Here is a 25540-nt window from a genome sequence, read left to right as displayed (position 1 = left end):
ACTCTAGAAATAGCAACTGTTTTTTTTTATCAGTATTCATGAATTTACTTGGGGATGGATGTGTTGTTATAATAGGGGTTCCCTGGAGATGGAAAGCAATGATTCAAGTAAGACAGTCTCAGAGCAGTAGGAAGTTCGCTGCACTGGGAGTTTGGAGCCTGGGGGTCGAGTCTGGTCTTTGGCGTAATCTCACTGTGTGGCAGTGAGTGAATCACTTCCTCTCCCCAGGCCTTTGGTTTCTATTCCATAAAATAGACTTTGTGATTTCTAAATTCCTTCCTATCCAGTGCCTTCCCTCTTTTGCTTCCTATTTATCTTATATAAAGTTTGTTTTACATGAATTTGTTTTCATGTTGTCTCCCTCATCAGACTGTAAGCCCCTTAAGGGCAGGGACTATTTCTCCTTTTTGTAACCCCCAAGTTTAACGTAGTGCCTGGCACAGTGTAGGTATTTAATAGGTGTTTATTGTTCAATTGATTTGATCCCTAATGCTCCAAGATCCTGCTATTCCTGACACCAAGTTCTGAATTTGTAACTGGGACTGATGTTCCTACTACTTGTGGTCTCCTCTTCCCTGACATGCCAATCTCCATTTCTTTGTTCAAATTATCTTAATTTTAATTTTTTTTTAGTCATCAGATCCTCCTCCACCACTTCCCACTAATCCTCCTCCAGAAGATGACTATGAAGAAGCCCTTCCCCTGGGTCCAGGCAAGACACCTGAGTACATCAGCTCTCACAGTAAGTCCACTGGGTGTTGTTGGAGTCAGACAGAAACAAAGAGGTGGAATAATGGGTAGTGATATTAATATGATAGTGGGTACTAGATTAATATGATAGTGGGGAGATCTGTATGAGGAAACTCTATCTACTTGGGGCAGCTAGGTGGCACAGTGGATAGAGTACCGGCCCTGTATTCAGGAGGACACGAGTTCAAATCCAGCCTCAGATACTTAATACTTACTAGCTGTGTGACCCTAAGCAAGTCCCTTAACCCCAATTGTCTCACAAAAAAAAAAAAACTCCATCTACTAATTCATGTTGGCACCTTCTCTGCAACTTAAAATCTTAAGAGAGTTGCTTACATTACTGAGAAGTTGAATGATTTGCAAAGGAGTGACACAGCTATTGGTGTTTTTTTTTAAATTCATCCATTACTTTTATGAGAGATTAATGCCCAAATAATAGATACATGTCATTATCAGAATTGTTTTTCTCTCAGTTTCTCTTGATTTTATTGATGTAAATATAGAAATGTGGAAGGGCAAGAGTAGTACAATTCCAGAGTAAATCCACAATTGCTGATAAGGGGAAAATCCATACTTTGTTTTTCTGTTTTTTTTGTTTTTTGGGGGAGGCAATTGGGGTTAAGTGACTTGCCCAGGGTCACATAGCTAGTAAGTGTTAAGTGTCTGAGGCCAGATTTGAACTCAGGTACTCCTGACTCCAAGGCCGGTGCTCTATCCACTGCGCCACCTAGCTGCCCCTGGAAAATCCGTACTTAAAAAAACCTTCATAGTTAAAAGTACAAGATATTGGATCTCTGTTTGATTTGGGGTTGATAGTAATCAAGAGGAGGAAATGTATTTTCTTCTGATAAGTTTAATAGTATTTAACAAATAATGGTAGCAGAGAAGGTATTTAACCAATGTAATGCAAAATGTAAATGGAACCAACATGCCAATGAAAATTTAAAAAGGGTTATGGAACAGATTAGAAATCAGAATCCTTAAAAATGTTGTTTACATAAAACATTTAATAAAAAAAGATCCAAAGAAATTTAAAGGAAAATTTTGATAAATTGCTACTAATAATTCACAAAAACTATTGGTGACACTGATGATACTGGACAAAGTTGAATTTGCACTAAAAGCATTAAAATAGACAAGGACATTATATCATACTCTAAGGGTTTTTTTCTGAATGATAGGTCAAGTGTGTGTATATACATGTACATATATACATGTGTATATTGTGTGTGATATAAGTGCATATATATATACATTCAATAAATCTACAGTATTACAAGGTGTAACAAATCTTATATAATTATTGGTTAATAGTTCTCTATCAATACATAATAACAAGGAAAAAATAATTTTAAAAATTACCAAGCCAAATGTAGAGTAAACTAAACTACATCTAATAGAAAAAATTCAGTGAGAAAAACAAAGAATATACCCACACCTACACACACACAACACATTTGGAATATACACAAAAATAATTATGTCCAAGTACCAAAGAAAAAACTTTATGTACTACATTTATAGATCAAAAGATAATGAAGTTAGTTGTAAAGAAGATAATAGGATATATTAGTACTTCTTAAAAATCCATTTTGATCAAATGAGGTTTATAATGGGAATGCAAGTTAGGTTAAATAATAGGAAGGTGGTATAATAAGTGCATCAATAAGAAAAAACTATAGTTACATCAGAGATTTTAATTTCTTTAAAAAATTATTTGTTAAACACAAATGTAGAGAGAAAATAGTTCCCTTAATATAACACACACACAAAATCATTGGAAATGATGAGTTCATATATACAATGGAACAACCTTACAAGAATTCCCATTATAAAATTTATATTTGGGCTATCAACTCTTTCTACTTCTCTTACTATAATAAAAGATGCTAACATAGCAATAAGGCATGAAAAAGAAATTAAAGAAACAAGTATGGGAGATGGAAAAATTAAAATATTTTCATGTGCAAATTATATGGTTGCATATTTAGAAAATCCAAGAAGTACAGCAATAACAAAAGGAATTTATGAAATAAATTACTTCACTAGAGTATTTGGGAATAAGATAAACTACAAAATCATCTGCATTTTTATATTCACTGCAACAAAAATCAGGAGACAAAATCACTTCTAATCTTGACAAAATGTATCTCTTATTAGGGCATTAGCCTATTATGACATATAAGTCTGAATGAATGAGTGAAAACAATTTTTCGGTGCTTACTATGTGCCTAATGGGAATAAAAATAGAAAAGCTTAGATAATCCCTACTCTCAAGTAGTTCGAAATCTACTCGGGGAGACAACAGAAAATTGCCCCGCCAAAACAAACAAAAAACCCAAACTTCATAACATTATAATCAACCATTATTAGATTGTAATATAAACGATGGCCCAAAAAACAAAGTCATGAAGGGGTTTCAGTATTTAATAACTCCTTTATTTTTGTTTGTTTGTTTGTTTTGCAGGGCAATGAGGGTTAAGTGATTTGCCCAGGGTTACACAGCTAGTAAGTGTCAGGTGTCTGAGCTCAAATTTGAACTCAGGTCCTCCTGAATCCAGGGCTGTGCTTTATCCACTGCGCCACCTAGCTGCCTCCTATTTTTTGTTTTTAAGTTACAACACCATAGCATCACATACAACATATATAGGAAATAAATATGTGTGTACATATGTGTATATATGTATGTATATTTATATACTTACATATATGTACACACATATATAGAAAATAAAAAGTAATTTTCAAAATGTTATTAAAACATCAAATCTCTTTATGGCTTTTGGTCTACCCTATATAAACAAGATTAATTTAAGCCCTGATCACTTTATTAGGCTCATACTCCTTGCTAATAAGTCAAAAGAGAAAGCAGTGTGATTGGCTGAGAGAATCATTCATGCCTCTTGGTCCTAGACTTGAAAACAGTGAACACAGAAAGCTGAAGTGAGAGTAGGCTGGTCTATCAGTGGAAGAATTCCAGTTCAGAGTTTGTCAGTTCAGGAACTAGAGCCTTGAAGTGGAGGAAAAACTAAGCCCCTGAGAGGGAATTGTTATGGGTGGGGGTGGTGTGAGTAGAAACTAAGGGACTTTCAAATTTCTATCTTCTTTTTTCCTCTTCCCCTATTGACCATGTCATTGGGGAAACTGGACCAGTAGGAAACAGTGTATGCATCTAGCCAGGAGCAGACACATGAACAAATCATACACATAGATTCAAGAGATAGTCACCCTAAGGAGGCAGTTTATGTCAGAGAGAGGTACTGACTATGAACTCAGAAAGGAGCTGATCCAGAACAGGCGAAGAACCATGCCTAAGGGGTGATACTTTAGGGCTCCACAAAAGGAGAAAAGACTCCAGTTACCAGTTGTCCCTTTGTCACTCATGTTCCCCACATGTGTAGTTCATTACCATCATCATCTAGGTTTGTGCTTACTCTTCCTATAGATGCTATGTATATTTATTAGATACAAGCCGTGCCCCAAGGTTATGAACCAAATGCTTTCTAATAACTGTTCTTACTGTAACATAGAAAAGGTAGTAAGTACCTTTAATGGGAGTCAATTGAGTCTACTAGCTAATTGTTTGTTTGGTTGTTTTTTTTTTACTAGCTAATTGTTAATAGAACATACCATTGAAGGCTTAAGAGGTGTAGTAGTGATATAGTTATCTACAGGGTCCCTCTTAGAACTATGAGAGCCCCTATGGACACCCAACCTGTAACCCTTTGATACAAGGGTGGATCTGTAGCCCAAGCGGAGATTTTACATTTTACATGGGGTATAATAAAAGCAGTCCTACGTACAGCGTATGCTTTGTTAACTTGAGTGCTTTGGAGTAGGCTGGACATCTATGGACAACTGGACACTAGGTGTTTTCTATCTATAATCTAGAGTTTCCCAAATGTGACTCTACGTTGGGTCACTACAAGTCAAAGAGGGTGTGATTTGGGGGATAGCCCCTACAATGAAACCTCGTCCGTGTAAGCCTAGAGTTCAGTGTGGTGGGCCATGGATTATAATACTATAATCCCTGATTAGGTAAAGGCTGATTATATTGTGATCAATTAATGTAGCAGTATTATGGTATCATAAAAATGAAAAATATGAAGAATTCCAAGAACTATGGAAAAGCATATGACAATGAGGCAAAGGAAGGTCAGCAGAACCAGAAGAATAGCATGGACATTGCCTACTACTACATGAGGAAAAAAAAAAAGAAAACTCAATTTTCTAAGTATGTAGATGGAGTTCTAAGAGGATGCAGAGGTTGTTCACTTTTGTGTTTAGTTTAATGTTGCTAAAATTATACAATTTTGTTATTTTTCCAGGAGATTAAGATATAAATGGTTCAGATTTGAGGGTTTGGTTGGAGGTTAATTCCTGTTTGGCTCAATTGTTTTAATTTTCATTTGTTGTAAATGTATTTGTAGTAATAATTTTAAAAAATTTAAACAGTTTTTTTAAATGGTTCACTGAAATAGGAATCAGGAAACCTAGTTTGGAACATTGATTCACCTGCAGGTATGTGGCCAGGGCCAATTCCTTCCCCTCTCTGGGTCTCAATTTCTTCATCCTTAAAAGGGAGAGGATTGGATTGAAAGGCTTAAAGTCTCTTCTCTAATCTGACATTTTGAGTTCCTCTGCATAAGTGGAAGTTTACAGAGATTCAGTTGAAACAAAGCAACTCTAACTCCACCTTGTCTCGGGGCTTGGTGTCAGGGGAGGAAAGGAAGGGGTCATAATCAGTTGACATCATCAGTATCCTTAAGTTATTACAATTCTTTGGTCTGAAGAACGCACTAGAAGTGTCTTCCCATTGAGGAAGCAGCCAGGCCAAGCTCACAACATCCCTGGGAGTGGGAGAGTTGTAGGGCCTGAGAGGGGAGTGACTCCGGAAGAGAGATATTGGAACCTTTTCCAGAGTGGAAGGCCCTAATTACGTCACACAGTATCCTTCCTGTCAGATACTGCTTCTGGATCATATTGCCAGGTGTCCAGAGGTCTCCTCTCAGCACAGGGATTGAATAGAATCCATTCCCTCTCTTGCTCCCTATAGTACCAACCTCCCACACCTAGATCTCTAACAATGTTTGTGGACAAACTAAATAAATCTTTGCTTGGCTTCTCAGCAGAGCTAATGTCCTCAGGTTTTAAGGATTCTGAGTCATAACAGAGGAAGGAATAGTCCTGGTTTCATAAGAAGCTTTTGCTTCTTTTTTCAACTAAAATATGACATGGCAGAGAGAATTGTGGACTTAAAATCATGAGATTTGAGTTCTAGGCCCATCCCTGACACTACTTACTCAGTGACTTTGAGCAAATCACTTGTCATAACCACGAATGTTAGGCTTTTGCATGGTGCCTAATGCACTGCATCTGAAGTCGAGTCATTATTACATTCAAATCCCACCTCATAGACTTGCTAGCTATGTGACACTGGGCAAATCACTTAACCATGTTTGCCTGTTTCCTCATCTGTAAAATGGGGATAATAATAGGATCTATTTCCCGGGGTTTTTGTGAGGATCAAATAAGATTTGATAGATAGATAGATAGATAGATAGATAGATAGATAGATAGATAGATAGATAGATAGATAGATAGCATTTTACAAACCTTAAAGCCCTACTTAAGTGTTAGATATTATTTTTATTATCATCTCTATTATTATTATTACTTCCCTAGATAATCATTTGTATCTCATCTGTAAAGTAAGAATATACCTGCTGACTTCACAAGGATTTTTGGAAGCATATTTTTTTTAAAAAGTCTTCCCTATGAAAATATTAAGAAATAAACATTTTCCTGCCTAAAATGCTTTCTAAATTTTTTTCTTGAAGAAAGCATGTAGAAGGTCAAGAACAAAAAACTAAGGCCTTGGGGAAACGGATTAAATATGATAACCAAATTTAGAACAAAGAGAAACTCTTGTTTAGTTAAGATCTTTGCACTCCTACCCCTCAAATGATTGACCCTATGACCCTTTCCATTGAGAAAGAATTATATACTGGTCCTAGAGACCAACGTCTAGTAAGGAATCTGATTATCACAGTCCTTTTAATAGAAGATTAAATGAGTGATATTCTATAATGTTAACCCCAAACTGTATCTTAACATATTGTGACCTTTTCTTTGTTAAAGATTCAGGGCAGCTAGGTGGCACAGTGGATAAAGCACTGGCCCTGGATTCAGGAGTACCTGAGTTCAAATCCAGCCTCAGACACTTAACACTTACTAGCTGTGTGACCCTGGGCAAGTCACTTAACCCCAATTGCCTCACCAAAAACATAAAAGTTAAAAAAAAAGATTCATATATATATACATATATATATATACATATATATATATATATAAAAATGTATACACACACACATATATAATGCTTTTGTACTACAAATTATCTTGGGGTAGAGGGATATCCTGGGATAGGCATGGGGGGAGTCTGAGATGACTATGCTAGTTGGGACATTTCTCTAAGTTAAAAATGCTTCTATTTAGAATGTTAAATACATTAAAAAAACTTGACAGACTTGAACTAAAATACAGAGTGTCTAGTTATCCCTTTCACATCATGACTTTCCCCATCGCAGTTTTGATATATTGCAGGTCAGCATAAGAAATTAAATGAGAATTTTGAGGGAGTTTTGTGGAAGCTGCAAACAACATGCAAAGGCCAGCAGATGACACAGAACATTTTTACAAACTGAGAAATGCATAAAATACCTATATATATATATATATATATATATATATATATATAGTATTGTATAATATCAAGAAAAGAGAGGGACAGCTAGGTGGTGCAGTGGATAAAGCACCAGCCCTGAATTCAGGAGGACCTAGGTTCAAATCCAGCCTCAGACACTTGACACTAGCTGTGTGACCCTGAGCAAGTCACTTAACCCTCATTGCCCTGTCAAAGAAAAAGAAAAAAGAAAAGAGGGAAGGAAATCTCTGAAGCCAGAAGACTTCTCTGGTATGAAGGGAGGGCCAAAAAATTTTATGGGGATTGTCCAATATTTCAGGGGTGCCATGCCCTTTACCCTGTGAGATAGAAGGGATAACTGTAGTCTTAATACTTTTTCTTCAGTAGATCAAATGAAAAGAGGACATGATGGAAAGAATATTGCACTGGAAATCAGTAGGATTCTGCTTAACTTTGAAGAAGTCATTTCTAGCTCAAATGCCTTATCTTCTTTCTAATGGATCTTCTAGCTCTGAAGTTCTGTGTATTGTGTTCTAAGGTGTCTTCCATGTCTAACATTCTATGTTCTAAGGTGACCTCCAGGTCTAATGTCCTATGTCCTGTGGTCTAGTGTACCCTCTAACTTTGCCATTCTACAGAAGTTGCCTTCTAGCTCTGATATTCTGTGTTCTATGTTCTAACATACATTGTGGTTTGATGTTCTGTGTTGCATTTCTACTAGTTAAGCATTCTGTATTCTAAGGTGTTATTTTACTTCTAATAATTAATTCAGGATTTTTGACTCCTTTTTCATACTGTTCATTCTCATAAGAGGAGAGAAATGCTCATAGATTTTTTCATTTGCTGAGGAATCTTTTGAAATTGAAGGGCTTTGGGGTTGAACACAAAGAGAAAATTGATTTTTTTTCAAACCCCCATCTGTGTTCCCGAAAACAAGAGATGTTGGTTACAATTCTTCTTGCATGCCTCCTATCTGATGTTGTTTTTGTCTTTCCTGCAGATGGTTCAAGCCCACCCAACTCCATTGAGGATGGTTACTATGAGGATGCTGACAGCAGCTACCCCGTGACCAGGATTAATGGGGAACAGAAGAATTCTTGTAAGTACTAATGTGTTAAGTCACTTAGAATGTGGAGATCTTCTCTCCCAGAACCTCATTTGTGGTGTATGATCTCCATAACTGTAAGAGGGCCTATTCAATAAAATTTAACAGTCACTGTATTAAGCAGCTACTCTGTTCAGAGCCCAGCTCTAGGTACTTCTCCACAACATCTTCCCTGGTCTCTAGCTCAAAGTCAGTCAGTCAGTCAGTATTTATTAAGAGCCTATTATGAAAAAAAAAAAAAGAGCCTATTATGTGCTGGCTACTGTGGTAAATGCTGGGGATAGAAAGACAGATAAAACACAGTCCCCACCCTCAAGGTACTCACCATCTAAGAGAGGAGACAATATGCAAATGACTGTGTTACAAACAAGATATATAAAAGATAAGTAGGAACTAATTAACACTGGGAAGGCAATTAAGAGGGCTTGGGAAAGTCTTCCTGTAAAAGGTGGGATTTTTGCTGGTATTTGAAGATGGCCAGGGAAGCCAATAGGCAGAGATGATAAGGAAGAGTATTCCAGGTATGGGAGACAAACAGAGAAAATGCCCAGAGCCAAAAGATAGAGTATCTTGTTTGAGGAGCACCAAGGAGGCCAGTGTCACTGGAGCGACAAGCAAATGGAGGGTGGGAAGGGAGAGGTATGTGTAAGGAGACTGAAATGGCAGGGGCAGGGTCTAGGTTATAAAGAGCTTTGATTTTTATTTGATCTGGGAGGTCAAATGGACTCTGGAGTTTATCGAGTGTGTGAGGGCGAGTGGGGCATGACATGGTTGGACCTACAATTGTAGGAAAGCATTTTGGTTGGTGACTGAAGGGAGGATGTACTGGAATGAGGAGACCTGTGGCAGGACAACTCACCAGCAGGCTATAACAATAGTCCAGGTATGAGGAGATGAGGGCTAGGTGGTAACAGTATCAGAGGAGAAAAGGGAATGTATTTGAGAGATGTTACAAAGGTGAAATCGACAGGCCTGGGCCACAGATTGGATATGGGCCCCAAGGAGCTTCATCAATTTTAATCTTCAGTCATGTAAAGTTAAAGAAATGAGGCTGAATGGGGGCTCATATTAGGCAGATTATTCCTCCTCTCTGAAGGAGTCTTCAGCTATAAGATGGCCAAGTAGGTGGGACTAAATGATTTGTAAGGTTTTTCTAGTTTTAACGTTCCATGTTGTGATGTCTTTTCCAGCTTTCACATGTAATATTCTTTGTTTAGCTCTGGCATTTCTATATCAAAACCTAAGCCTCTGGGGCAGCTAGGTGGTACAGTGGATAAGGCATCTGCCCTGGATTCAGGAGTACCTGAGTTCAAATACTGCCTCAGACGCTTGACACTTACTAACTGTGTGACCCTGGGCAAGTCACTTAACCCCGATTGCCCCACAAAAGCAAAAAAAATAAACAAAAAAAAAGTTTCAAAAAAACCCCTAAGCTTCAGTTTTATCATCAATAAAATGGAAATAATACTTATACTATCTACCATATAAGATTGCAGTGAGGATAGCATTTTGCAAAAGTATTATTATCATTGAAATTTATTATTGTTATTATCATTATTATTGTTATCATAGTCTTTGTTTTAAGGTCCCTTCCAGACATATAATTCTACGTTTATGATTCTAGGCCTAAAAGTCTCTTGATCCAGACCTCCCCATTCTGCCCAGCAGCCCCACTCCTTCACCTTTGTTCCCTTGAGAGTAAGATCTCTGTTTTTCTTTTTCTTATTTCTGTCCCTAGTGTTTACATAGTTCCTGGCACATAGCAGGCACTTAATAAATCCTTATTGAAGTAGAAGAGCCAGATACTTCTCTGATCAGAGGTGATCCCAAGAGTAACTTGGAACTTTCCTTTGCTTCATCTAGATAATGACTCAGATGCCATGAGCAGCTCTTATGAATCCTATGATGATGAAGAAGAGGATGGAAAGGGGCAGCAGTTAACCCACCAGTGGCCCTCAGAGGAAGCCTCCTTGCACCTGGTGAAAGACTGTAGAATCTGTGCCTTCCTGCTACGGAAAAAGCGCTTTGGCCAGTGGGCCAAGCAACTGACTGTTATCAGGGACAACCAGCTGTTGGTGAGATCTAGCGATTTTGCATATGTGTGTAGGTGATTGTGTGTGTACATGTATGTATCTACTTATATATGGCTGTGTGTCGGGCACACATGAAAGCATGTGCACACGAACAAAGAATGCTGGTCATAGAATCTCTGCTCTAACACTTAATGTGACCAGACAGGAGACATTTTCCTTCTCTGTACCTTACTTTCCTCATTCATAAAATAAGAATAGTAATACTTGCCCTACTTACCTCATAAGACTTTTGTGATAAAGGTGCTTTGCCACCATAAAATGCTATAGAAATGAGAATCCTTATTACTACTATACTTCTATACATCCATTTAATTGAATTTGATATTGTCTTTATTATTAAAATTGTCATCTTTGAGTTGCTTTAGCTCAAAGGTTATTAACTTGTCTGAATTTTTAAAAAACATATTTGGATAGGGGGCAGCAGCTAGGTGGAGCAGTGGATAAAGTACTAGCCCTGGATTCAGGAGGACCTGAGTTCAAATCCAGTCTCAGACACTTGACATTTACTAGCTGTGTGACCCTAGGCAAGTCACTTGACCCTCATTGCCCCCCCCCAAAAAAAAACCTATTTGGATAACTATTTCAATAGCCATGGTTTCCTTGGTAATCCTACATATTTTATTTTATTCATTCAAGGCATGATTCTGAGAGGGCAGTCCAGAGTCAGAGACTGCCACAAGAGGCACATGACACAAAGCAAGGCTAAGAAACTTTGCTTTAGTTAAAATAATAAAACCATTCCCTGATGGCCAGACCTTTGGTGATGAACCTCTTCTCTATACTCTTAGTAAGCTGAGCCCCAAAGACTGTCCTGCATAGTTCATCACTGGGCTCATCCTCAAATTCTCCCCAGTATGGTAAAACCTACAAGACCCTGAAATCCCTCGGATATCCTTCAAGAATCCAGGTTCTCTTCATATATCGATGAGGCATATGAGGAAGATCTGATTTGTGGAACTATGGATATTTTTATTTACAATAATTCTCCTTTTGTTCCTCATTGGAATGCAAGCTCTGGCAGGTCCTTCCAAGCTCAAAAGGCCTTAGAAATGGCCTTGGCAGTCCATTGTGTATGTCTTATCCAAGGACCAGCTCAGCTAAATGTGGAGAGACTCATTACCAAAAGGTTGGCTTTTAGATGATACATTCTTTCTCCCTGGCGGCTGATGAAGAAAATAAAAATACAAAATGGCCCTCAGTTCTGGGTATCCCCTCTTCTGTTTCCATAGCAACATATCTATGTCTCCCATAGCATAGAGAGAACAGAAAAGGGAGAAGAGGGCTTTAAGAACCACAGTTTTTTAGACTATCTACAAATTGTTTATAATCTGAATATGATCTTTGTCCAAATGTTGGATTTCCATGGTATCAGTTAATATTGCTAGGCTGTATATCATACAAATGAGAGAGGTAATGGTATCACCGTGCTGATGATCCTGCCTTGGTTGGATTTAGCTAGATTGGACAAATTAGCTACCAAGTGTTCATTAGTCCCTGAAGGGTTAGAATGGGCATGAGGGGTGTCCCTGGAGTCCTGAGCTATGCTTGGGCTCCTAGTTACAATCTCTTTATGTGTGTAGCTATTGGGGAACCAGTGTGTGGTGAGTCTGTTGTTCCTGTCACTATAAGATATGACAAAGGCCCTGAAAGTGTGTTATACCTCTTCCTTTCTCCCTCTTTCCTTCTCTTTCCCTTTCTCCCTTTCTCTCTCTTCTCTTTTTCATTCTCCCTACTCTCTCCCTCACTATCTCTTCCCCCTCCTTCCCTCCTTCCTTCCTTCTCTCTCTCTCTCTCTCTAGTGTTACAAAAACTCCAAGGACCGCCAGCCCCACCTGAAGCTGGCCCTGGACATCTGTAATGTCATTTATGTGCCCAGGGATGGACGTCGCAAGAAACATGAGTTACGCTTCTCTCTGGGTGGTACAGAGGCCCTGGTTTTGGCTGTACAGAGCAAGGAACAGGCTGAAGAGTGGCTAAAGGTAGGAACACTAGTTTTATTTTCTCAGTCAAGTTACCTTAATTCCTAAGTGGGAGTGGAAGTTGTGATGGGGTGGTCAGCTCTCAAATATGTTTGGATTTCCCAAACTCTGAATTGAAAATCAGGCCCAGGGCAGGAATTAGCCTGATCCACACAGCCATTATATACAACTCAGCTCATTTCATGATCCTTAACGGAGGAAGAGAGAGATTCTCTGGGAGTGTGGGGAATCTGGGACCATGTTTGATTTCTGAAAACTGTGAAGTAATCTTAGGACATAGAATGTCATAGCAGAGAGATGCTGTAGAGCACAAGATATCAAACCTGGAGGGGGGACTTAGAACACAGAATTTTGAAACTAGAAGGGAACTAGAGGTTATCTAGTCAAAGCTCCTCATTTTAGAGAGACAGCCAAAGAGGCCCGAGTTCACATAACTAGTTAAAGACAAAGCCAGGACTGAAATCCGAATATCCTGATTTCCATTCAAGTACCCTTTCCACTCTGCCACAGTGCCAGTATCTCCCTAGGACCCCCAGAAAGGTTATCTATGGCTCTCTCTCCTCTTATGGTCCTATTAAATAAAACTCTTTTAGGCCTTCTCTGGTAATTTGCTCACTGAATATTTGGTTTCTTCTCTTTATTTTTTTTTTTGTCTTGGACATAAAGGGGAGCTGAGCTGGATGATCTGTAAGGTTGTGCTTCTAGCTCTGCTTGGGAAAGACAGTTCTCCTTGGGCCTCAGTTTCCTCCTTGGTGAAATGAAGAGGTTGTACTAGATGAGTTCTGAGGTCCCTCTCAGATCTGGAGTTCTTCTGTGCTTCTATGAGACTAACATGGGGCACTAGAAAGACTCCCCCTACCCTCCAAGTGGGAGCCAGGTGAGACCTGGCTTCTAGTTCCTACATTACCACTAAACTGGTGGTGAGACCTTGAACCAACCTCTTCTCTCTGAGCTCCAGTTTCCTTCTCTGTAAAAAAAATGAGATAATTCCTGCCTTGCCTACCTTGTCAAATGAGACAATGTATGTGAAAGTTTTTAAACTGAATATGCATGTAAGAGATGATTATATTAAACCATTTCTATTTCCCAAGACTCTTTGCAAAGAACTCCACTATCATTCAATATCCTTCCGATTGGGGCATCTCTTTTTTTGTCCCTAATCCCTATATTCATATTTTGGGGGGGCAGGGCAATGAGGGTTAAGTGACTTGCCCAGGGTCACACAGCTAGTGTCAAGTGTCTGAGGGCAGATTTGAACTCAGGCCCTCCTGAATCCAGGACCAGTGCTTTATCTACTGCGCCACCTAGCTGCCCCACTACATTCATTTTTAGGAAAAATGAGAATGTTTCATGCATATTCTGGTCCTTTCCACAGGTTATCAAAGAGGTGAGCAAGTCTAATGGTGGAGCAGATGGAGCAGAGGAGCCCAAGTCCCCAGTTTTCCAGTGCAAACTAGACCTAGACAAGGTAGAGTCTCTTTTAGGGTGTCCTCTAGCCCTCACAGAAAATTCATTGTTTGAAACAAGAGTGACTTCATTCATTGAATCATCTATCAAATCTTTACCAACTGCTCAAAATGTACAAATCACTGTTTATTCTGAAGGGAATACAAAGATATAGGATTATCAGATTTTGAAAGGGCCCTAAGAAATCAGCTGTTCCAATCCCCTGTTTTTACAGATAAAGACTTCAAAGGCAATAAAGTATAAATAATTTGCCTAGACTCACAAAAGTAGATTTAGCAGATCAAGGGATCACTCCAAATCTAATGCTCATTTCACTAGTCCATGCTGCCTTGATTTCTGTTATTTTTTATCCTGAATTTAATACTGTATTTGTATGTACATATAGATATGTGTGTGTGCATTTATTTATTTGTGAGTTTCTATAGTAGATTGCCTTGGTTTGTTATGGAGCTCATAGGGTAGGAGTGGTGAATAAGGCTCTCATGAATACACATACCTCTAATACAAGGTAATGGTACAAGGAACATAAGAAAGATACAATGAACCATGAGAATTCAGTGGAGGAAAAGATCACTTCTGTATGTAGGGACGAGAAGAGATTTCACAGCAGTGATGCTGCAGTTGAGCTTTAAAGGATAAAACAGATTTCTTTTTTTCCATCTTGCTATTAATTAATTTTTTTCAGTTAATTAACATTTTTTTATCTTTCTCCCATTCCACTCTACCCCAGGAGGAAAAAGAAGCCTGTAATAAATATACATAGTCAAGCAAAACAGATTCTCCCATTGGCCATTTCCAAAAATGTGTCTCCTTCTGTTTATATAATTCATCCCCTCTCTCTCAGAAGGTGGGTGGCATTCTTCCTCATTAGTCCTCTCCTTGTACTGATCAGAAATCATAAGATTTGATGAATTGAATTTACTCCTGTGGAAATAAGGAGGTGGAGAGAGGGATAGATAACACACTGGGTAACATAATTAGGATCCAAAAAGACATGTAAAAGCTGAGAAGATGTGCTAGAACTGATAGATGAAATGTAATAAGGGTAAAATATAAAGGCCTACATTTGAGCTCAAAAAGAAGTCAGTTACACATCTATAGCATGAGGCAGGCCTTGCTAGATAACAGTTCTTATGAAAAAGACCTGGGGGGGAGTGGTTTCACAGAATCTCAGAGTTGGTGGGAACTTCAGAGGTCATTTTGTCCAACATGCACCTAAATGCAAATCCCCTTTACAATATCCCTAATATTAGTCGTCCAGCCTCTGTTTGAAGGCCTCTAATGATCCAGGACCTATTGCCTCCAAAGGAAAGAAAGGAAATATGCATTTATTAAGCACTTCCCATGTGGCGGGCACTGTGCTTGTGTTTTATTTTTAAAATAAATATTGCCTCATTGATCCTCATAACAACTCCGCATGGTAGGTGTTATCCATTTTACAGTTGAGGAACCTGGCAAATTGAGGTCGTAACTTGCTCAGGGTCACACAGGTAATGTCGGAGACCATATTTGAACTCAGGACTTCAGGCCCAGCACTCTATCCACATCATCACCTCGCTGCCTATAGGCAGCCTATTCTTTTTTGTAAGGACCACTCTATTAGCAAGGTTTTTTTGTTTTTGATAGTCTACATCTTCCTTTGTAACTTCTCCTTGCTCTTAATTCTTCCCCCTGGAGCCAAGCAGAAAAGTATGATCCCACTTCTGCATAAGTCTTCATGAGGGGGCAGCTAGATGGCACAGTGGATAAAGCACCATCCCTGGATTCAGGAGGACCTGAGTTCAAATCCGGCCTCAGACACTTGACACTTACTAGCTGTGTGACCCTGGGCAAGTCACTTAACCCTCATTGCCCCACCAAAATAAAACAAAAAAACAAAAAAAAAAAAGACAAAAAAAAAAAATAAGTCTTCATGAATTGCTGTGTGTGTGTGTGTGTGTGTGTGTGTGTGTGTGTGTGTGTGTGTGTGTGATCTAGGGTATATGTGAGGCAATGGGGCGATACAGTGGAATGAGCAGTGATCATGGATGATGACCTGGAAGTGATTCTGCCACTTACCACCTGTATGACTTTGGACAAATCACTTAACTTCTCTGGGACTCAGTTTCCTTGCTTGTAAAATAAGGGAGTTGGACTAGATTTAAGGGCTATTCCATCTTTATCTCTGTGAAACAAACCCTGCTCTTGAGGGTTAAAAATAGAATTAATAGCTGCCTATCTACCTCATAGGATCATTATGAGGAGAGTGTTTTGTGGTCTTTTCAAGCGCTATAAAAATGGGAGTTCTTGTTCTTTATTAGCTAGATTGGTCCTCTGATGTTAGAGACCAGGGTCCCATGCTCAAAGCTTTTCCATCTTGGTAGGTCCTGGGAGAGCTTGGGTCTTCTCACGGGATGTGAGAACTGACCATCATGTAAGCATGACAATGGAAACAGGACGTGAGTGAAGGGGTGGATAATCCAATGAGTGAATGAATGTATCTGGGGAAGGTGGCACAGATGAGGAGAGGATGGGTACCTCCACCATGTCCTGACTGTTTTCTCTTCCGCAGAGATTATCCCCAGACAAGCAGACGTCAGACTCAGACAGCATCAGCACAGGAGAAGGCTGTTCCACCAACAGTCGCCGGGAGCCCGGGGACTCTGGTGAGAGCTTTACTCTTCCTCCTGCCCGGGTGGTGGATCCCCAGATGCTTCCTCAAAGCAGCCCTATGAGAGGATATGTGTGTGTGTGTGTGTGTGTGTGTGTGTGTGTGTGTGTGTATTTTGTTGGAGCTGTCCATTCACAAGAAAGTTTTAAACAGCCACACACACTGTATACAAGTATAGTTGTTGATAGAACACAGTACTGTACCTGCTCAGGTGTACCCTAGATCAGCCCTTCTCTAGGAGTCCCCTTGAAGCTAAGTAAAGGCTGTGAGAGCCAGAAATGCAGTCCCAGGAGAAGGTCTGCAGGCTCCTCCCATCAAATAGCTGTGGTGTGGTTGCACAAGCAGTGGCTTTGAGTCAAAGGACCTGAGCTTGAATCCTTACTAGGTAGGCCACCTTGGAAGCTTTCTAGACCTTGGTTTTCTTCTCTATAAAACAGGAGGGGAACAGTGCAGAGGGATCTTTCTGGTGCTTCCTCCATAAAGTCTTTCTTACCTCCCCCAAACCAGATATGATCTCTCCTTTTAACCGCCCCCCGTCCATAGCATGCTTCTTTTCTCTCTTCTGGAGCCCTTACCCCTCACCCCTGAGCCCAGTACTGTCAATATTCCTGCACAGGGCTCATCTCCCCTACTAGACTAAAGGCTCCCTCTATGGCTCTTACTGAAGGATGTTGTTGATGGGAGTCATGCTTTTGCTTAGGGTTGAACTAGGTGACCCTTGAAGTCCCTAGTAGCTCTGAAATCCTGTGATTGAAATGTGTATGACAGAATCACTGTTAATCCTTCTACATCTTGGAGAGCCTTCAAAATTAAGAAATATCAATTAATTATAATAACCTAACATAGCAATCATATATATATATATGATCTATTGATTATATTTATTACTTAAGTAATCTTGTGAAACTCACAGGTTTTATTTAAACATGGTAGTCTTATCTTATAATTTGCCTCAGTTTTCATTTGTAAAATGAAGATAATAATAGCACCTCCCAAGGTTGCTGTGAGGATTAAATGAGAAAATAATTCTAAAACTGTGACATTTTAAAAGTTTGAGAGATAATTTCTAGGTAATTAACCATTTTATTAATAATGCTAGCACTTTCCAATAAAATGGGTCAGTGAGTGCCAAATATGAAAACTGTATGGGTGGGCTCACAGTTTATATGCCCGTGAAAGAGTGGGTGTTTCCCAAGGGTAGCTGTCAACTCCGATTGGTTAACAATTAATAAGAGAGAATGAATATTACAATGAGAGGAGTCTAATGAGGAGGGGGGGAATTAACTTTGATTATGTCATTTACTTCTGAATTGCCCAGCCTTGGGCAATCTAATCAAAGAATTTATCCCTACCATACCTCTGTAGAGCACAGTGCACTTTCCCACCTTGGATTAAATTACTTGTAAGGTTGGGTAGGGTCTGAACAAGATTGAGGAGAAAGTTAACTCAATCTCATTATCAGCAATGTCCTCCAGAGACTGAGCAACCTAAGGCTTCTGAAAATATTCTGGTCCTAATTCAATAAGTGATTATTAATATGAGGGAGAAATAATCATTTCTTTCAGAAATGCTTAGTGTAGTGCCTGGCACATAATAGTAAGCACTTTATAAATGTTAATTATTATTGTTGTTATTATTATAAGTGGCAGGTAGGTAACAGAAAGGGGATAGGATGCCAGACTTGAAATCAGAAAGGCCTGAATGTGAATTCTACCTTAAATACTTGCTAGCTCAGCCTCTCACAGCCTCAGCTTCCTCAACCATAAAATGGGGATAATAATAGCACCTACCTCATGGGGTTGTTGTAAGGATTAAGTTACGTAAAGCTTATGTAAAGCGCTTTGCAAACCTTGAAGTACTGTGTAAATGTTATTATTGTTATTAGATATGAAAACTTGAAGCCAAGAAAGCTCAAGTGACTTATGTGAGATTACAAGCCCAAGTTAAGTTAATGAATTTCAGAGCTAGAAAGGACCTCAGAGATCCTTTATTCCAAATCTATTCCTAATTGCCAGGATCAGGAAGCACAATGAGCCAGATACGGGTGAGGTTCTGGAATTCTGGGAATAAGCTTCTCCACCCTACTCATCCCTCTGTTTCTGTGATAGGGAGAGGCAAGAAGAGCAGCCTGGCAGAGCTGAAGGGCTCTGTCAGCCGTGCTGCTGGCCGGAAGATCAACCGCATCATTAGCTTCTCCAAGAAGAAGTCACTGAACGAAGACGCACAGATGTCCCCAGCGGAGGAAGGGGTCCCATGCTGTGGTTGGTATAGGATTCTCTAGGGACTGCAGTATCGCTACACTAAGTCCAGACAGTGCCCTTCCTATAAAACTGTTGATTCTTAGAGATGAAGGGGTTGTAGAGAACATTTAGTCTTGTCTCCTACACAGTGCAGGATGTCTTGGTATAATTTAGGAAGCATTTATTAAGACATTATTATATGTGAGGCAATGGGGCGATACAGTGGAATGAGCAGTGATCTTGGATGATGACCTGGAAGTGATTCTGCCACTTACCACCTGTATGACTTTGGACAAATCACTTAACTTCTCTGGGACTCAGTTTCCTTGCTTGTAAAATAAGGGAGTTGGACTAGATTTAAGGGCTATTCCATCTTTATCTCTGTGAAACAAACCCTGCTCTTGAGGAGCTCATATTCTACTAGGAGGATGCAACATTTACACAACTGAGTATAATGTAAAGAAAACTGAGAAGGAAGAAAGTGCTAACAAATTGGAGAATCAGGGAAAGTTTCATGGAGGAAATGACAGCTTCACGGAGCATTGATGGAAAACAAGGTTTCTGAGAAGTAGCAAATTGAGAGTGCATTCCAGGTTAGAAAACAGTATTTGGGAATGCACAGAGATAAGAGATGGGGAACAAAGTTAAAGGAAGAGTTAACAATCCAGTTTAGCTAAAAAGGAGAATTTGTAAAGGAGAGGAGGAATATGAAATAAGGAGGGAAAAGTAAGTAGGAATCAGATTGCAGAGGGTCTTAACATTAGGGGAAGGAATTTGAGTTTTATTCTAGAGGCAATGGGGAGCCATTGAAGGTTTCTGAGCAGAAGAGTCATATGGTTAGACCTGTACTTTACCAAAATTATTTTGTAAGCTCCGAAGGATGGATTAGAAAAGAAAGAGACCAATTAACAGGCCATTAGTCCATTTAAAAGTGATGAAGACCTGAGAGCTAGGTTGAGGTGGTAACCATGTGAGTAGAGAGAAGAAGACAGGTGTAAGAGTAGTTATAGAGGCCAAGACTTAGTAACTGACTGAATATATTAGGGTAAGAAAAAGAAAAGGGTTAAGAATGAACTTAGTGTTGTGTCTGAAGTACCATCTGTGTGTTATGTTTGAGGTCCTATCAATGTCGTAGCACTAGGTATGTGTCTGAATTCCCAGTCTTTTTGGCTCCAGGTATGATGTCTAAGCCCCCGGGATGGCCAGCATTGAATCATTTCTTCCACTCCTTCTTGGGTGACCTTCCCCTCTTTCAACTTCCTTGAGATTTCCCTACTCTAGAATGAAGGGGAATGGTCTGCATTACTTGGCCTGTCACTTCTCAACAGGAGACACCATATAAGAGTTGACCTAAGGGGCCTCTAGATCCCTTCCAACTCTAGATTTGATGCTATCCCATGTTCTATGATCTCTTCCAGCTCTAACATGTTATGTTCTTTTAGTTCAAAGCAAGAAGAAGAGCTCTTGGTTCCTTCTGTTATGTCTATTTTCCTAGTTTTGCGTACTTTACTCAGTAGCTGGTCATATAAACCTTCTCACCCTTCTCTGAATTCTTCATATTCATCATTTCTTACCACACAGTGATAATCCATTACATTGATGCATCACAACTTGTTTTGCCATTCCTCAATCAATCTGCATCTACTTTAGTTCCAGTTCTTTGCCATTCTGGTTATTCTAATTTTTTTTAAATCGCCCTTAAATGGGTGTGATGCCCCAGTCTTACTGCCCCCCCCCCCCGCCAAGGTCTTCCACATTTCTTTCATCAGTGATCCAGGTGCTGGGTGTCTGGTGATAGAAGCAGAGGGGATCGTGAAACAATAGTCCTGTGGCATCACAGGTACTCATGCAGCTCCTGTTTGTTCCCTGACAGATGGGATGCCTTGAGGGCTTTCTTAGCCCTGAAATTCTAGGATGCTGTGGTCTTATGACAGAAGTGTAAATCATCAAGAAAACACTAACTTTCTTCTTCCCCATCCATGCAGGTTACTTGAATGTCTTGGGGAACCAGTGCTGGAAGGAACGGTGGTGTCGCCTCAAGGGTAACACATTATATTTCCACAAGGATCGCACAGACCTTCGGACCCATGTGAATGCCATCATCCTTCAGGGCTGTGAGGTTGTGCCAGGCTTTGGCCCCAAGCACCCATTTGCTTTCCGGATTCTCCGGGGCCGGCAGGAGGTCTCTATCTTGGAGGTAACAGTGAAATCCCTGAAATGTTCCATGTGGTTTAGAGCCATGCCTTTAAAGTTTTTTCCCAAAGGAAGGAACTGAGGAGGCCAGTGCTGATTCTGCTTCTGACTCTAACCAGAAGTAGAAGAAGGGGAGTCTGAATCCTATCTCTGCCACTCACTAGTTGCGGGACCTTGAACAATTCATTTTCTCTTTTTGAGTCTCACTTTCCTCGTCTTTGAAATGGTCATAATACTCATTCTGTTTATGTCACAGGGCTGTTGTAAGGATGAAATAAGATAATGGATGTGGCAGTGCTTTGTAATTGTTGGGTGCTAGATAAATAAGAGCTATTACATATTACCTACCACACAATCCATTAGTATGTCCCTTCCCTTCTTTCTGCCTCTATTTCTCTAATTTGAGGACGCTATATCTCCTCCTTCACAATAAGCTAAGACATGGTGAGATTAGTGTTCTGAGTGCCACAAGTATTGGTAGAATTCTTGATTCAGACTATTAGAGCTGAGGGTGGGGGGTGGGGGGTGGCAGCTGGGTGGCGCAGTGGATAAAGCACCAGCCCTGGATTCAGGAGGACCTCAGTTCAAATCCAACCTCAGACACTTGACACTTGACTAGCTGTGTGACCCTGGGCAAGTCACTTAACCCTCATGGCCACAGAAAAAAATTAAACACACAGATTATTAGAGCTGGAAAGAACCAGCTGGAAATATAAAGCCTAGAATGTCAGAGCAGGAAGGGACTTTAGAATGTTAGGACTTCAGACTTTAGGACTTAGAACATCAGAACATAGAATGCCAAAGGGACCATAGAACTCTGCCTAATGGAGCTGGAAAGGACATTGAGATGTAGAATTCCTGGTAGAAAAGCCTGCCTAGAGAAAGGGTATAGCAACCCAAGTCGATTCATTCACCCTTCACTCTAATGAGCCTCTCTGCCCTTTGTGGAGGTCTTTAAAGATGGAGAGGTGTTTAGGTGGTCTGGGGCCTAGAGAAATGAAGGAAACAAATATTTATTGTCTCCTATGTATCAGGCACTATACTAAGCACTTTATACATATTGTCTCATTTGGTCTTCATAACAACCTTATGAGATGGGTGCTATTATTATCCTCATTTTATAGTTGAGGAAACTGAGATAGCAGAGGTTAAATGACTTATCCAGGGTCACATAGCTAGTAAGTATCTAAGTCCAAATTTAAACTTCGGTCTTCCTGACCATACCCAGCATTCTATCCACTACATTACCTAGCTGCCTAGAGATGCTACTACCAAGCTTGAACTTTAGGGTGGTAGCTCTTGATGTCCTTGAAAGTGTGGTATATAATGGCTTGGGGGCTGGACTTGGTCATGATAATTTGGGTTCAAAGCCTACCATAGATAGTTACCAGCTGTGTGACCCCAGATAGGTCACTTAATCTATACAATTCTCAATTGCTTCATTTTAAAAATAGAGACAGTAATCGTATATCCAAGAGGATCGTCAGGATCAAGTGAGTTCATTTATATAAAGTGCTTTTGCAGACCTTAGCTATATAAAGGTGAGCTAGTATGACTTTGGTAGATCAGTCAGTCAGTCATTGAGTACAACATTTATTAAGTGCAAGTTGTGTACAGAACACTGTGATAGGCACTAGAAGAAATGTAACTTTTTTTTAGGATACCCTAGACCTTTAATGAACTTACACTCTATTAAGGAACCGTGACACAGCTATGACACACAGTATTAAAGTGATAAGTAAATTAGAGAATTATAAAACAATGTGCTATGTGAAATATAAAAGAGAAGATCATTGTCCATTTGAGGGAACAGAGAAAGCTTGTAGGAAGGAGCATCTGATTTGTGTTTTTAAGGGAAAGTCAAAGTTTACCAGATAAAGAAGGAAGAGAAAGCATTACCCACACAGGGAGCAACCTGAAGAAAGATACAGAAGTTTTTTTGGGGGGAGAGTTGTTCAGAGATCAGAGAATTATCCACTGTGGCTGAAGGATAACATATAAAGCTGGAAAAAGGTTGGCTCCAAGCTGTGGAGGGCTTTGAATATTAGGCAAAGGAATCTTCACATTACTAGAAGCAGTAGGGCACTAATGATTTCCAGGTGGAGGACTGACATGAGCAGCAAGATTACTCAGTAGTACAAAAAGATGGGATGATAGAGGATGAACAGAGTAGCGGTTAGAAGATCTATAAGAAAGCTATTGGAAGAAGGAAGAAGACAGAGGAAATGCAAGGGACAGGGCCTAGAGCATTTCCTGAATTTTCCTAGATATTCACCATGGCCTGACTTCTTGTGTCTCCTCCCCAGGCAAGCTGCTCTGAAGATATGGGCCGCTGGTTGGGGCTGCTGCTGGTTGAGACAGGCTCCAGAGTACCTCCCGAGGCCCTGCACTATGACTATGTAGATGTGGAGACAATAGCCAGCATTGTCAACGCTGGGAGACACTCCTTTTTGTAAGAACTTTACATCTGGTTGTCAGAGCTGGTGTGACCCCAAGAGGAGAGTGTCACATCAGACTCCTCCAGCCCTATGATCAAGGGAAATGGGTTGGTCAGATGGGGGAGGGGGAGAGGAGGGAGAAACTTAGCAATGGAGAACAGAATGCATCACTCTATTGGCTTAACAGAGGAAGGGATAAGCTATAAAGAAACCTATAAATTTAGGGAGAGAGAGGGATAAATAAATGGACAGATAGGAAAATGGGCAAATGAACAGGTGGACAGATAGATGATGAACATACAACTGGATGAGTAGACCGATGGATTAATAATAATTATGAACTGATATTTGAAGGAAAAGTATTAGTATTATTTTTAATACTTCTGAAGCCTTAGAAACTTAAAATTAGAACTTAATTTCTCTCCTTCCCTTTCTTCTCTGCTATCCAGATTTGCAAGCTCCTGTCAGGGCCGATGGCCTGAGCCTAGGGTCTATGACGAGGTCCCCTATGAGAAGATGCAGGTATGAGCATGTGAATCCTGCCCAGCAGGGTGGTCAGGACCTTGGTCCCTCTCCTTATGCTGTAGCCTTTTTTTTCTCCCTTTCTCCATCACCACAATGATATCCCAATACTACCATGAATCCTGAGGGTTACTTCTTTAGAATCATTTGGACATAATTGGTGGCATGGTGGATAGAGGTCTGGAGTCAGGAAGTTGTTGTTCAGTCATTTTCAGTTATGTTCAATTCTCCATGATCCCATTTGGGGTTTTCTTGACAAAGACACTTGGTGGGGTTTGCCATTTCCTTCACCAGCTTATTTTACAGATGAGGAACTGAGACAAACAGGGTAAGTGACTTTCCCAGGGTCACACATCTAGTCAGTGTCTGAGGCTGGATTTAAACTCAAGAGTCAGGAAGGTAGTTCAAATCTGGCCTCAGACACAGACTATGCCCTGGGAGAATCACATAATCTCTTTTTGCCTCAGTTTCCTCAATTATAAAGTGGGGATAATATAGCCCTTATCTCTCAGGGTTGTTGTGAGGATCAAATGAAATGGGATTTGTAAACAATTTAACAGAGAGCCTGGCACATAGTAGGTGATAAATAAATGCTTATTCCCTTTTTCCTTCCCTTCCCTGTCCTAATTCCTTGCTTTGCTTTCAGGGACCACAGTGCCTCCCAGTATCTGCCTAACTAGGTCTAGGCTGCTTCCCCATGTTTAATGAACATGAGCCTATAGCTTCAAGACTATGTTCAGCCTTTGTCAGGAAACCTGGCAGTCATGAAGTCACAGAGTCTGTGAGCTAAAGCCTAGGGTTTTCTTGGATCCTAAATCGTCTCCTTTCACCCTCTTCCTTAGGACGATGAGCCCAAGCGTCCATCTGGGGCCCAGGTAAAGCGACATGCCTCTTCCTGCAGTGAGAAGTCACTCCGAGTGGACCCACAAGTCAAAGTCAAGCGCCATGCTTCCAGTAGGTTTTGTCTGGGGACATCTTCCGCAATTAAGGTGGAAGATGGGAAAGATTTCCAAGGGCCCTTCCATCTCTGAAGTTTTATGCTCTAACATTATATGTTCTAATAAACCTTTTAGTGCTAACATTTTATATTTGTCTAATAGTTTAGATTCTATCATTTTATGTTCCAAGGTTTCTTCTGACACTAATATTCTATATTCTTTGTTTTATATTCCACATTCTTTGTTCTAAAATTTCTTCAAGCTTGAAATGGCTGTGATTGTGTGGCGGCTTTCTTTCTGCTTAGAAATATAGACCCTGTCCTAAAAGTCTTAGTGCAGTTATGAGCTATTATATATTCATTTCCCACACCTATGCTGTATATCTACCTTATTCTCATAAGTTCAAAGGGCATTTTGTGGATCCACACTCCTAAAACTATAGCAGATTGGCTCCTCCTG

At 40.0% G+C, this 25540-nt stretch overlaps 1 protein-coding gene across 1 annotated transcript in view; it reads left to right on the top strand.

The window, feature by feature from the left end:
- Positions 1–25540, top strand: part of AFAP1L1 (actin filament associated protein 1 like 1) — an 83673-nt gene that overhangs the window by 41964 nt on the left and 16169 nt on the right. The window contains exons 5-15 of the mRNA XM_043986659.1: positions 634–742; positions 8457–8555; positions 10425–10636; positions 12454–12633; positions 14009–14101; positions 16652–16745; positions 18859–19011; positions 20976–21187; positions 23490–23635; positions 24071–24143; positions 24986–25097. Coding sequence (XP_043842594.1) covers positions 634–742; positions 8457–8555; positions 10425–10636; positions 12454–12633; positions 14009–14101; positions 16652–16745; positions 18859–19011; positions 20976–21187; positions 23490–23635; positions 24071–24143; positions 24986–25097 — 1483 coding nt within the window. The remainder of the gene's footprint in view (positions 1–633; positions 743–8456; positions 8556–10424; positions 10637–12453; positions 12634–14008; positions 14102–16651; positions 16746–18858; positions 19012–20975; positions 21188–23489; positions 23636–24070; positions 24144–24985; positions 25098–25540) is intronic.

This window comes from Dromiciops gliroides, chromosome 2 (assembly GCF_019393635.1).
Source record: "Dromiciops gliroides isolate mDroGli1 chromosome 2, mDroGli1.pri, whole genome shotgun sequence".
Classification (NCBI taxonomy): Eukaryota; Metazoa; Chordata; class Mammalia; order Microbiotheria; family Microbiotheriidae; genus Dromiciops; species Dromiciops gliroides.
This window is presented reverse-complemented; position numbering and strand designations above follow the sequence as displayed.